Source organism: Thunnus thynnus, chromosome 15 (genome assembly GCF_963924715.1).
Source record: "Thunnus thynnus chromosome 15, fThuThy2.1, whole genome shotgun sequence".
NCBI lineage: Eukaryota > Metazoa > Chordata > Actinopteri > Scombriformes > Scombridae > Thunnus > Thunnus thynnus.
Window position 1 is genome coordinate 138,445 of NC_089531.1, and position 11,219 is coordinate 149,663.

The 11,219-nt window shown below is 48.0% G+C and overlaps 1 protein-coding gene across 1 annotated transcript; it reads left to right on the forward strand.

Moving 5' to 3' along the window:
- The first annotated feature begins 815 nt into the window (after window positions 1-815).
- Window positions 816-10,840, forward strand: LOC137198520 (PE-PGRS family protein PE_PGRS5-like). Its single transcript, XM_067612404.1, has 8 exons — window positions 816-958; window positions 1,049-1,114; window positions 6,410-6,445; window positions 6,617-6,667; window positions 8,155-8,202; window positions 8,452-8,514; window positions 8,671-8,709; window positions 10,779-10,840. Exons 1-8 carry the CDS (start codon window positions 913-915, stop codon window positions 10,838-10,840), a joined length of 411 nt encoding a protein of 136 aa, XP_067468505.1. The 5' UTR covers window positions 816-912.
- Window positions 10,841-11,219: the final 379 nt, after the last annotated feature.

Sequence of the window (11,219 nt, forward strand, 5' to 3'; positions counted from 1 at the left end):
CACATTTGTGTATTAGTACACCAGTACTGCAGTAGTACACATTTGTGTATTAGTACACCAGTACTGCAGTAGTACACATTTGTCTATTAGTACATCAGTATAACAGTAGTACACATTTGTGTATTAGTACATCAGTACAACAGTAGTATTCTGATTTAAAATAAACATTTTGCTATTGTTGTCACTCCGTGCTTCATCCTGATTGGACGCAGATTTTTCGGGTGAATGACTGACAGGTTGTCTGTCCAATCAGAAGCATTCTGTGTCTTCCAGAAACATTTAAAATGAACCAATCAGTTTTCACTGTCATTGTTCAAACTGTTGTCAGCTGAAAACCTTGTTCCTCCACCATGTTTATTATGGTTTACCTGAGAACATCACGACTGGAGATACAAGATTTTACTTCTTCTGTTTTGTCTGATCTACACTATCTACTATTTGTTAGTATTGATTGGTATTGATTAATATTGACTGGTATCGATTAGTATTGACTAGTATGGATTAGTATTGACTATATTGATTAGTATTGACTAGTATGGATTAGTATTGACTATATTGATTAGTTTTGACTAGTATGGATTAGTATACATTGGTTTGATCAGTATTGATTGTTTTTTCTTCCTGCTGCTGATCGGTGCTGACCTGTATTTCTCAGAATTGATTATTATTGACAGTCATGTTGTTGTATTAATTGGTTTGGGTTGGTACTGAAATGTATTGATTATTGATGGCTGGGACTGAGGGTGATTGATGAGGATTTATTGGTAATGATTAGTATTAATTGTTATTTGGTTACTGTAAAAGTTTATTATCATTATTGAATGGTGAACATTATTGATCCATATTCATCTGTATTGATTACTACAGTAACATCCTCTGTTCTGTCACAACAGAAACATATTGATCGTGTCAATGGTCGTCTTTCTTGTAACGACTGTTTCTACAGCTCCTGTGGAGGGTAAAAGTACACACAATTTGTTTTATTATGTTTGATTATGTTATTTTATTTTATTTGCTTCTCAAAGACGACACGTGTTGTGTGTTGCAGAGGCGGAGCGGGAGGACGTGGAGGCCACTGACGAGGGGGAGGGGGAGCTGTCTGAGGAGGAGGAGGGTAGGCCACAGAGGAGGGGGAGGGGGGATGTGTGAGGAGGAGGAGGGTAGGCTACCAAGGGGGTGAGGGGGAGCTGTCTGAGGAGGAGGAGGGTAGGCCACAGAGGAGGGGGAGGAGGAGCTGTCTGAGGAGGAGGAGAGTAGGCCACAGAGGAGGAGGAGGGTAGGCCAAAGAGGAGGGGGAAGGAGAGCTGTCTGAGGAGGAGGAGAGTAGGCCACAGAGGAGGGGGAGCTGTCTGAGGAGGAGGAGGGTAGGACACAGAGGAGGAGGAGGAGGAGGGTAGGCCACAGAAGGGGAGGGGGAGTTGTCTAAAGAGGAGGAGGGTAGGTCACAGAGGAGGGGGAAGGGGAGCTGTCTGAGGAGGAGGAGAGTAGGCCACAGAGGAGGGGGAGGGTAGGCCACAGAGGAGGGGGAGCTGTCTGAGGAGGAGGAGAGTAGGCCACAGAGGAGGGGGAGCTGTCTGAGGAGGAGGAGGGTAGGACACAGAGGAGGGGGAGCTGTCTGAGGAGGAGGAGGGTAGGCCACAGAGGAGGGGGAAGGGGAGCTGTCTGAGGAGGAGGAGGGTAGACCACCAAAGAGGGGGAGGGGGAGCTGTCTGAGGAGGAGGAGAGTAGGCCACAGAGGAGGGGGAAGGGGAGCTGTCTGAGGAGGAGGAGGGTAGACCACCAAAGAGGGGGAGGGGGAGCTGTCTGAGGAGGAGGAGAGTAGGCCACAGAGGAGGGGGAGGGTAGGCCACAGAGGAGGGGGAGCTGTCTGAGGAGGAGGAGGGTAGGACACCAAGGAGGGGGAGGGGGAGCTGTCTGAGGAGGAGAGTAGGCCACAGAGGAGGGGGAGGGTAGGCCACAGAGGAGGGGGAGCTGTCTGAGGAGGAGGAGGGTAGACCACCAAAGAGGGGGAGGGGGAGCTGTCTGAGGAGGAGGAGAGTAGGCCACAGAGGAGGGGGAGGAGGGTAGGCCACAGAGGAGGGGGAAGGAGAGCTGTCTGAGGAGGAGGAGGGTAGACCACCAAAGAGGGGGAGGGGGAGCTGTCTGAGGAGGAGGAGGGTAGACCACCAAAGAGGGGGAAGGGGAGCTGTCTGAGGAAGAGGAGAGTAGGCCACAGAGGAGGGGGAGCTGTCTGAGGAGGAGGAGGGTAGGACACCAAGGAGGGGGAGGAGGGTAGGCCACAGAAGGGGAGGGGGAGTTGTCTAAAGAGGAGGAGGGTAGGTCACAGAGGAGGGGGAAGGGGAGCTGTCTGAGGAGGAGGAGAGTAGGCCACAGAGGAGGGGGAGGAGGGTAGGCCACAGAGGAGGGGGAGGAGGAGCTGTCTGAGGAGGAGGAGAGTAGGCCACAGAGGAGGGGGAGCTGTCTGAGGAGGTGGAGAGTAGGCCACAGAGGAGGGGGAGGGTAGGCCACAGAGGAGGGGGAGCTGTCTGAGGAGGAGGAGAGTAGGCCACAGAGGAGGAGGAGGAGGGTAGGCCACAGAGGAGGAGGAGGAGGGTAGGACACAGAAGAGGGGGAGCTGTCTGAGGAGGAGGAGAGTAGGCCACAGAGGAGGGGGAGCTGTCTTAGGAGGAGGAGGGTAGGACACCAAGGAGGGGGAGGGGGAGCTGTCTGAGGAGGAGGAGAGTAGGCCACAGAGGAGGAGGAGGAGGGTAGGCCACAGAAGAGGGGGAGCTGTCTGAGGAAGAGGAGGGTAGGCCACAGAAGGGGAGGGGGAGCTGTCTAAAGAGGAGGAGGGTAGGTCACAGAGGAGGGGGAAGGGGAGCTGTCTGAGGAGGAGGAGAGTAGGCCACAGAGGAGGGGGAGCTGTCTGAGGAGGTGGAGAGTAGGCCACAGAGGAGGAGGAGGAGGAGGGTAGGCCACAGAAGGGGAGGGGGAGCTGTCTGAGGAAGAGGAGAGTAGGCCACAGAGGAGGGGGAGCTGTCTGAGGAGGAGGAGGGTAGGCCACAGAGGAGGGGGAAGGAGAGCTGTCTGAGGAGGAGGAGGGTAGACCACCAAAGAGGGGGAGGGGGAGCTGTCTGAGGAGGAGGAGGGTAGACCACCAAAGAGGGGGAAGGGGAGCTGTCTGAGGAAGAGGAGAGTAGGCCACAGAGGAGGGGGAGCTGTCTGAGGAGGAGGAGGGTAGGACACCAAGGAGGGGGAGGAGGGTAGGCCACAGAAGGGGAGGGGGAGTTGTCTAAAGAGGAGGAGGGTAGGTCACAGAGGAGGGGGAAGGGGAGCTGTCTGAGGAGGAGGAGAGTAGGCCACAGAGGAGGGGGAGGAGGGTAGGCCACAGAGGAGGGGGAGGAGGAGCTGTCTGAGGAGGAGGAGAGTAGGCCACAGAGGAGGGGGAGCTGTCTGAGGAGGTGGAGAGTAGGCCACAGAGGAGGGGGAGGGTAGGCCACAGAGGAGGGGGAGCTGTCTGAGGAGGAGGAGAGTAGGCCACAGAGGAGGAGGAGGAGGGTAGGCCACAGAGGAGGAGGAGGAGGGTAGGACACAGAAGAGGGGGAGCTGTCTGAGGAGGAGGAGAGTAGGCCACAGAGGAGGGGGAGCTGTCTTAGGAGGAGGAGGGTAGGACACCAAGGAGGGGGAGGGGGAGCTGTCTGAGGAGGAGGAGAGTAGGCCACAGAGGAGGAGGAGGAGGGTAGGCCACAGAAGAGGGGGAGCTGTCTGAGGAAGAGGAGGGTAGGCCACAGAAGGGGAGGGGGAGCTGTCTAAAGAGGAGGAGGGTAGGTCACAGAGGAGGGGGAAGGGGAGCTGTCTGAGGAGGAGGAGAGTAGGCCACAGAGGAGGAGGAGGAGGAGGGTAGGCCACAGAAGGGGAGGGGGAGCTGTCTGAGGAGGAGGAGAGTAGGCCACAGAGGAGGGGGAGCTGTCTGAGGAGGAGGAGGGTAGGCCACAGAGGAGGGGGAGCTGTCTGAGGAGGAGGAGGGTAGGCCACAGAGGAGGGGGAGGAGGGTAGGCCACAGAGGAGGGGGAAGGGGAGCTGTCTGAGGAGGAGGAGAGTAGGCCACAGAGGAGGGGGAGCTGTCTGAGGAGGAGGAGGGTAGGCCACAGAGGAGGGGGAGCTGTCTGAGGAGGAGGAGGGTAGGCCACAGAGGAGGGGGAGGAGGGTAGGCCACAGAGGAGGAGGAGGAGGGTAGGCCACAGAGAAGGGGGAGGGGGAAGGTAGGTGGCCTGTGTTAAAAGCGGCCTGTTAATTGCGGCATGTGGCATGTTAAACACAGTGCATTAAATGCGGCATATTAAATGCAGCATGTTAAACATGCCGTGTTAAAAGCAGCATGTTAAAAAGTGGCCTGTTAAACGCAATGTGGTACGTTAAATGCAGCATGTTAAATGCAGCCTGTTAAATGCGGCGTGTGGCATGTTAAATGCAGTGTGTTAAATGCGGCGTGTGGCATGTTAAATGCAGCCTGTTAAATGCAGTGTGTGGCATGTCAAATGCAGCCTGTTAAATGCGGCGTGTGGCATGTTAAATGCAGCCTGTTAAATGCGGTGTGTGGCATGTTAAATGCAGCCTGTTAAATGCGGCGTGTGGCATGTTAAATGCAGTGTGTTAAATGCGGTGTGTGGCATGTTAAATGCAGCCTGTTAAATGCGGTGTGTGGCATCTTAAATGCAGCCTGTTAAATGCGCTGTGTGGCATGTTAAATGCAGCCTGTTAAATGCGGTGTGTGGCATGTTAAATGCAGCCTGTTAAATGCGGCGTGTGGCATGTTAAATGCAGTGTGTTAAATGCGGTGTGTGGCATGTTAAATGCAGCCTGTTAAATGCGGCGTGTGGCATGTTAAATGCAGCCTGTTAAATGCGGCGTGTGGCATGTTAAATGCAGCCTGTTAAATGCAGCCTGTTAAATGCAGTGTGTGGCATGTTAAATGCAGCCTGTTAAATGCGGCGTGTGGCATGTTAAATGCAGCCTGTTAAATGCGGCGTGTGGCATGTTAAATGCAGTATGTTAAACGCAGCTGACAGCACCCTCCAGAAGTCGTATGAAGAATGAACCAAGATAAATGTGAAGCTCTGTGATTCGATGTCTGACATCATCAACCTCAGCTGTATTTTGTGTTTACAGCTAATTATCTAATGTTAGCATGCTAACACGCTAAACTAAACATGGTAAACAGTGGCCCTGTTTACACCTGGTATTAACATCTATCTCGGTTGATCCAATCACAAGTGGACAGCTCTAAATACAGGTGTAAACGCACCCAAGACACCGTCAGGATGTATTGAAATCTGATCATTCACACGTTCGGAGGTGGTCTGGGCTGCATGTGACCACATTCTTTTAGCAGTGTAAACACAATGCGTCCTGGGCCACATTGAAGACAGACTAGGCATCAACTTGTTTGATAACAGGATAAACAAATGCATTATTTTGTTTTTCATGTGAATTAAAAACATAATACATCTCCCGTTTTTCCCGTCCCCCTAACCAGTTTTCCTCTTCAAATTGGCAATTGGAAAAGAAATTAAACCAAAACCAGCAAATAACTTGTTTTTCACTTGGCTATCTAAAAATATTTCAGAAGCTAAACGTTGCTGGATAGTTTCCTGTCCTGTCAAGCTGATAACTACAGTTATTAGTTTTGCTGCTCGACATAATGAGCTCAGGATTTATCAGGAGGACGGCTGCTTTACTAAAAACAGTTTCACAGCATGAACCTTGGCTGTGTGTAACAGTTATCCTTTTCTATGTGTATAAAAACAGAGAACATTAATTAACATTAGATACTGACTGATCCTGTCGGCGTGTCAGAGATTTAAATAATCAGCGAAGTTACGCTGCTGTGTCTCGTGCATAAATGCGCACAGCGTGTCTCAATGGAGGCGGCTGCAGGGAGATTGCTGCATATAACTCTGTATATGCGTCTATATTCCGATACAGCGCTACAGCAAATAGGATGGGCATTTGATTTTCATGAGGGGGCACAATGCACGTTTGTTTATCCTGTTATCAAATGAGTTGAACACAGCTTTGGACAGAGGGTACACAGACCCCCGGTGGTTAATAATGAATGACTTTGGTGTTTGCAAACTGTAATGATGTGTTTATTTGCATATAGAGCAAGGAAGTGAGATCCGATCACAAGTGGTCACCTAGGACGCATGTGGAGACGCATGTTAATGCCAAGTGTAAACAGGGCCACATGTTAGCATGTTAGCATATAGCTGAAATATGTCTCAGAGCTACTTTGTGATCACAGCTGTAAGAAATAAAGAGTCAGAAGAAGCAGAAGAAGAGTCTGCAGCAAAGAAATCTGAATGTAAACTTTAGTTTAAAATTCTTTAATTAGAGAAATAAATGCCTCTAACTTAATCTCTCCTTTCAGATGATGATGACTCCAAGAGTCAGGATAAGAGTGAGGGTGAGAAACTGTGACCTTTTGACCTTTAACCTCCCAACATAAACCTGCATAAACACAAACAGATGAAACAGTTTGAACTGACTATTTTAAATTAATTATGTTAGTTGACTTTGTTCACTTCACCTGCTGGAAACAGAAGCTGTATTCATCTTGTACCCCCTGCCCCCCCAGGGCTTCTTGGCATCCAGCAGACCACGGCAGCAGCAGCAGCCGGAGGTTCAGGTAAGTGGATCCTGATCAGGTTTTTCCTCCTGAACAGTTTGTTTGTTCCTCTTTAATCCAGATTAAGACCAGGATCAACCTGATCCACATCCCGGAGCGCTCTGTTTCCCAGCAGGAATTTCTCCATCAATCTGCCCAGCAACACATGATGCTGCAGGTCTCAGGTTTCTATCAGGTTTACACAGCAGAGTCACAGCGCGACCTGCTGGAGCTCACCTGAACTGAAGGATGAACACAGCAGTGCAAATAAAATGTATTATTATTATCAGCATTAGTAGTAATAGTATAATTATTACTATTATTATTGTTGTTGTTATTATTGTTATTATAGTTATTTTTGTTATTATTATTAAAAAATGTCATCTGAGGCTTCATATTAATCAATAACATCTTCAAATCAATCCTCAAACGTCCAGCAGTGATGTCACATGTTACTGTTACTGTTACAGTCACAGCGAAGCTTCGGACCAATCACATCAGCTCCTGTCCCCTAAATATTCAACACTCCTAAAGAAGGAAGCCAGATGGTGGTTCTGGTTCTGTTTTATAAGATGTAAACACTTCATGTCTTGTGTTTCATGTCAGCATTGACTTTTTAATATTTACAGTTTTTTTTGAAAAGTTACAATTAGTTTGTTTTCAATTTTAAAGGTAAACGTAACATGAAATATTGTGTAAACATGCCGACAGAGTTTGTGTTTTGACTGTGAAGAGCTTACAGAAAGTTTAACTTCCCAACAGAAGAAATAATAAAGGTTCTCACACTTGAGAGGAAATTAAATGAAATCATTAATAAATGATAAAAGGTATAATCCAGGAGGAGTGATGTTGTAAATTAATCTGAATTGTGGACCATGGCCACAGATGGTGCAGGGATGATGGCGTGGTCCTGTGGGTGTCCTGCCTTGACACCTTCTCCCGCTATTATTGCTATTACTATTATTATTAGTCTTATTTCTATTATTATTATTATTATTATTGTTATTATACTTTTCTGTTTCTCTCCCTCCTTCCTTCTTTCTCTCTCAACCCAACCGGTCAAGGCAGATGGCATCCACCTAGAGTCCGGTTCACCAAATTTTTTTCCCAGGATGGCGAAGTCATGACCCCCCCTACTCTGCCTCTGACTGGCTTGTACTCATTGCCTTCATCGGTTGTGTTGGTTAGGTATGAGGATCGAGATTGGTTACGGTTAGGGTAAGAATATCAAGGTAAGCCAATCAGAGGCAGAGTAGGGTAGGTCATGACTTCGCCATCCTAGGAAAAAAATATTGCGTCCAGTTCTGCTTGAGGTTTCTTCCCATTAAAGGGGAGTTGTTCCTCGCTGCTGTCAGCCAGTGCTGCTCATGGAGGAATGTTGGGTCTCTGTAAATTAAAGAGTTCGGTCTAGACCTGCTCTATGTGAAAGTGCCCTGAGATGACTTCTGTTATGATTTGGCGCTATATAAATGAAATTTAATTGAATTGAATTGTGTGTGTCATTGCAGGTGTGAGTGTGAGACCGGGTGCGTCGTCTGACCTTCAGCATGTCAGCAGTGAGTCACATGATGTTCACATACATGAAGAAATATATGATTTATACAGAAATACAGTAAAAATGTTCAGATGTTTAAAATGATCCTGAACACAAACATTTATTACAACAAAGTAAATGTGAATGTAGTTTTTAAAGAAGTTTCTCCTGTTTGTTTATGACATGATGGTTTTTGTTTGTCCGAAGTTTTAAATCAGAGTTTCAATGTTTGTTATCTTTATTTACAATCAGACATGTTTCTTGTTTTCAGGCTCCAGCAGTCAGTCAGCGGCGGGGGGAGGAGCTAATGAAGGAGCAGCAGGCAGCTCTGCAGGTGAACAAGAGAGGAAGTCCTCATGAGTTACAGTGAAACATGTTTCATGTGGACAAAATATCAGAAACAGCTTTCAGTAGATTTCAGTTCCAGCTAAACAAAGAATGTAAAGTGAAACTGAACAATAATAACATGTTTTTACTTCTTCTCTCTCAGGTCATGGAGGTCATTCCTCTTCTTCTGTGGAGTCTGCAGGTAACTTAACCTGAGACTTCCTGTCCTGAATCTCTGATGACTCACCTGAGATCATGGCACAAATTTATCAAACTGAAAAGTCAAAAACTTCACTTTTACCCACAAACCGGAAAATAAAAACGTTTTTCTTTTGTTATTATTAGTAGTAGTTATTGTTCTGTTTGTTTATTTTGGTGAGTTCAGGTGTGCTCAGGTGTGTTCAGGTGAGTTCAGGTGAGTTCAGGTGTGTTCAGGTGTGTTCAGATGAGTTCAGATGAGTTCAGGTGTGTTCAGGTGTGTTCAGGTGAGTTCAGGTGTGTTCAGGTGAGTTTAGGTGTGTTCAGATGAGTTCAGATGAGTTCAGGTGTGCTCAGGTGCGTTCAGGTGAGTTCAGGTGTGTTCAGGTGAGTTCAGGTGAGTTCAGGTGTGCTCAGGTGTGTTCAGGTGTGTTCAGGTGTGTTCAGGTGATTCAGGTGAGTTCAGGTGTGTTCAGGTGTGTTCAGGTGAGTTCAGGTGAGTTCAGGTGAGTTCAGGTGTGTTCAGGTGTGTTCAGGTGATTCAGGTGAGTTCAGGTGTGCTCAGGTGTGTTCAGGTGAGTTCAGGTGTGTTCAGGTGTGCTCAGGTGTGCTCAGGTGTGTTCAGATTAGTTCAGATGAGTTCAGGTGTGTTCAGATTAGTTCAGATGAGTTCAGGTGTGCTCAGGTGTGTTCAGGTGAGTTCAGGTGTGTTCAGGTGTGTTCAGGTGAGTTCAGGTGTGTTCAGGTGTGCTCAGGTGTGCTCAGGTGTGTTCAGATTAGTTCAGATGAGTTCAGGTGTGCTCAGGTGTGTTCAGGTGAGTTCAGGTGAGTTCATGTGTGTTCAGGTGAGTTCATGTGTGTTCAGGTGAGTTCAGGTGTGTTCAGGTGAGTTCAGGTGAGTTCAGGTGTGTTCAGGTGTGTTCAGGTGTGTTCAGGTGATTCAGGTGAGTTCAGGTGTGTTCAGGTGTGTTCAGGTGAGTTCAGGTGAGTTCAGGTGAGTTCAGGTGTGTTCAGGTGTGTTCAGGTGATTCAGGTGAGTTCAGGTGTGCTCAGGTGTGTTCAGGTGAGTTCAGGTGTGTTCAGGTGTGCTCAGGTGTGCTCAGGTGTGTTCAGATTAGTTCAGATGAGTTCAGGTGTGTTCAGATTAGTTCAGATGAGTTCAGGTGTGCTCAGGTGTGTTCAGGTGAGTTCAGGTGTGTTCAGGTGTGTTCAGGTGAGTTCAGGTGTGTTCAGGTGTGCTCAGGTGTGCTCAGGTGTGTTCAGATTAGTTCAGATGAGTTCAGGTGTGCTCAGGTGTGTTCAGGTGAGTTCAGGTGAGTTCATGTGTGTTCAGGTGAGTTCATGTGTGTTCAGGTGAGTTCAGGTGTGTTCAGGTGAGTTCAGGTGAGTTCAGGTGTGTTCAGGTGAGTTCAGGTGAGTTCAGATGAGTTCAGATGAGTTCAGGTGTGTTCAGGTGAGTTCAGGTGAGTTCAGGTGTGTTCAGGTGAGTTCAGGTGAGTTCAGGTGTGTTCAGGTGTGTTCAGATGAGTTCAGATGAGTTCAGGTGTGCTCAGGTGAGTTCAGGTGAGTTCAGGTATGTTCAGGTGAGTTCAGGTGAGTTCAGGTGAGTTCAGGTGTGTTCAGATGAGTTCAGATGTGTTCAGGTGAGTTCAGGTGAGTTCAGGTGAGTTCAGGTGAGTTCAGGTGAGTTCAGGTGTGTTCAGATGAGTTCAGGTGTGTTCAGATGAGTTCAGATGAGTTCAGTTGAGTTCAGTTGAGTTCAGGTGTGTTCAGATGAGTTCAGGTGAGTTCAGGTGAGTTCAGGTGTGTTCAGGTGAGTTCAGGTGTGTTCAGGTGTGTTCAGGTGTGTTCAGATGAGTTCAGGTGTGTTCAGGCGTGTTCAGGCGTGTTCAGGCGTGTTCAGGCGAGTTCAGGTGTGTTCAGGCGTGTTCAGGCGTGTTCAGGTGAGTTCAGTTGAGTTCAGGTGAGTTCAGGTGTGTTCAGGTGAGTTCAGGTGAGTTCAGTTGAGTTCAGGTGTGTTCAGGTGTGTTCAGGTGTGTTCAGTGAATTCTTCTTTATGTGTTTGTTTTTCAGCAGCTGGAGGTCCGAGCAGCTCAGCAGCTTCACAGCCGACAGGTCAAATCAAAAATCAGTAATCACAAAGAATCAATTACTTATGTCATCGTTATTATTATATATTATTATTATTGTACATTTTAAATATTTATTGAATGAGTTTTACTACCGAATAAAACTTTACTGAGTTCCACTTTTTATTTTCTTTATCATGAACTGAAGAAATGTTCTGCTGCACTCTGAGTTCTGAATGTGGGGAGAACAACAAAAACTACCTTCTTTCTCCTCTCTGGCTCTGCAGGTTCTGCAGGTTCTGCAGGTTCTGCGGGTTCTGCGGGTTCTGCGGGTTCTGTGGGTTCTGCGGGTTCAGCAGGTTCTGCAGGTTCTGCGGGTTCAGCAGGTTCTGCAGGTTCTGCGGGTTCTCCAGCAGCAGCTAGAGAACTGTCTGCTGCCCAGACT